The sequence below is a fragment of the Macrotis lagotis genome, chromosome 3 (genome assembly GCF_037893015.1).
Source record: "Macrotis lagotis isolate mMagLag1 chromosome 3, bilby.v1.9.chrom.fasta, whole genome shotgun sequence".
Lineage (NCBI taxonomy): Eukaryota > Metazoa > Chordata > Mammalia > Peramelemorphia > Peramelidae > Macrotis > Macrotis lagotis.
In genome coordinates this window covers 303,093,261-303,095,497 of record NC_133660.1, presented here as the reverse complement: position 1 = coordinate 303,095,497, position 2,237 = coordinate 303,093,261, and the positions used below count along the sequence as shown (strand labels likewise).

At 33.9% G+C, this 2,237-nt stretch overlaps 1 protein-coding gene across 1 annotated transcript; it reads right to left on the bottom strand.

The window, feature by feature from the left end:
- Positions 1-458: 458 nt before the first annotated feature.
- Positions 459-1,370, bottom strand: LOC141519674 (olfactory receptor 4C11-like). The gene has a single exon (XM_074231847.1). The coding sequence runs from the start codon at positions 1,368-1,370 to the stop codon at positions 459-461; it is 912 nt and encodes a 303-aa protein (XP_074087948.1).
- Positions 1,371-2,237: the final 867 nt, after the last annotated feature.

Sequence of the window (2,237 nt, the reverse complement as noted above, 5' to 3'; positions counted from 1 at the left end):
AAATTCATAGTGCTGAAAATATTGATGCCTCATCTTACCAAAATATGGGTTATACAGGCACCAGTCATAACTAGAAATGGTTACCATTCCTAGTGCTGTCAGTATTTTGATATTTGTAACTGAACAAAATTGAAGCATAAATCAATCTATACTTAACGGCCTAAATATTATACTCTTAATTTTAGGGATCAGGGACGAGTCAAAGAAGCTAAAACATCTCCATTTGGGTCCAAATCTCCTTGGAAGTGGAAGAAGGAGATTATCATTTATTAATCATCTCTTATACTTCAAGTGCTGTGTCAAGAACCTGACAGATATTTTCTGAATTGATCCTCACAACAACCCTGTGAGGTAGGGATCATGTTTCTCATTTTACAGTTGAGGAAACTGAGGTAGACAACTGTGAAGTGGCATGCAAGACATTTGAGAAGGCAGGACTATGTATGCTAGCTGCCTTGTTAACTTGCTTTCTTGCTCCATAGTTTCTCCATAGCAGTTTTTACTTCTGCATTTCTCAGTGTATAGATCAAGGGATTGAGCAAAGGAGTTCCAATAGTATAAAACACGGACACCATTTTATCCACAGGGTAATTAATTGGGGGCCGAGCATACATAAAAATACAAGGAACAAAGAATAAAATGACCACAATTATGTGTGAGGTACAGGTAGACAAGGCTTTACGCTTCCCTTCTGCACTATGATTTCTTAGAGAATAAAGGATTAAAATATAGGATGTCATAAGAATTAAAAAGCTCAGCAAACATTCAATTCCACTATTGAAAAGAACCAAAAGTTTGAATACATATGTATCAATGCAGACCAAGTTCAATAAAGGCTGCAAGTCACAAAAGTAGTGATCAATCACATTGGGTCCACAGAATGGTAAACTTAATGCAATCAAGATCTGGGTGCTAGAATGCAGCACAGACAACATTATGACCAATATCATTAAATTTCCACACACCTTCTGGTTCATGATGATTGGGTAATGCAGTGGCTTACAGATGGCCACATAGCGGTCAAAAGCCATGAGGACAAGGATCAAGATCTCCATGCATCCAAAGAAATGTGCTGCAACTAACTGTGTCATGCACTCATTAAAGGAAATAGTCTTCTTTTCAGAGATGTTGTCTGCAATCAGTTTGGGCGCTGTCGTACTAGAGTAACAGAAGTCTGTCAAGGACAAGTAGTTCAGAAAGAAATACATGGGGGTCCCAAGTGTGGGACTGGTTTTGATGGTCAAAATGATGAGCAGGTTTCCTATCATTGTGGCAATATACAAAACCAAGAAAATGGCAAATAATATCTTCTTTTTCACTGGATCTTGTGTTAGTCCAAGAAAAATGAATTCAGTCACGTTGTTTCTCATTTCTTTGTCTTCAATGAAAATTGGAAGGATATATGTGAGAACTAATTATTGCATGAATAGATGAAAATAGCTGAAGAAAAACAGAATATAGGACCCTTTTACAGTATAAATTTCTGTTCTCACATATTTCAGGATACATATTTTACTTGTACACACAAAAATACTGAGGGAATATTGCTATTACCCTACAGTTGCTATAATCTTTCGCAATCATTGCTCCACAGTGTTCTATCTTATTTAGGAAGGATTAAGGTTTAATGTTAATAAAAGGACAGATAATGGCTTACTATAGGATAGAATTAAACAATAGGCTGAAAACTGACAATTCCCTTATACTTTTCCTATTAAGCTGCTAGAATCAATCTTATTTATGTTATTACTATATTTCATAGATTTATTAATAAGATTTCCCCTGTCATCAAGCATTAATTTATATCTTTAAAACCTGTAGTTATCAATCCTAGATCTGATTTCTGGAGCAAATTAGTGAGGAAATGTTTATTTCAGAAAGGTGATTCTTCAGTGTTTCAAAATGTTATTATACCTGTCTTAAATCTTTATTTTAATGAATGCTTTTAATATATGCTTTAATGAATCTTTTTAATGAAAAGCATTTCTAGTCATTTAAATCTTTAAATGGGTATATTGTATGCAGTAAACTCACCTTAATTACTAGATATTTAGGGCCTTATTTTTTGTAATATTCTTTCTATAGTGTACCATATCATATTGAAAAAATACTTCAAATGAGGTGCAACAAGGTCAAAACAAAATGTGATTTTCAAACTCCTAATTCTGGAAAATGCATTTTCTATATTTCAGCAAACTTTCCAATATGAATATGTAAATACATACAGGTTTAGCAAA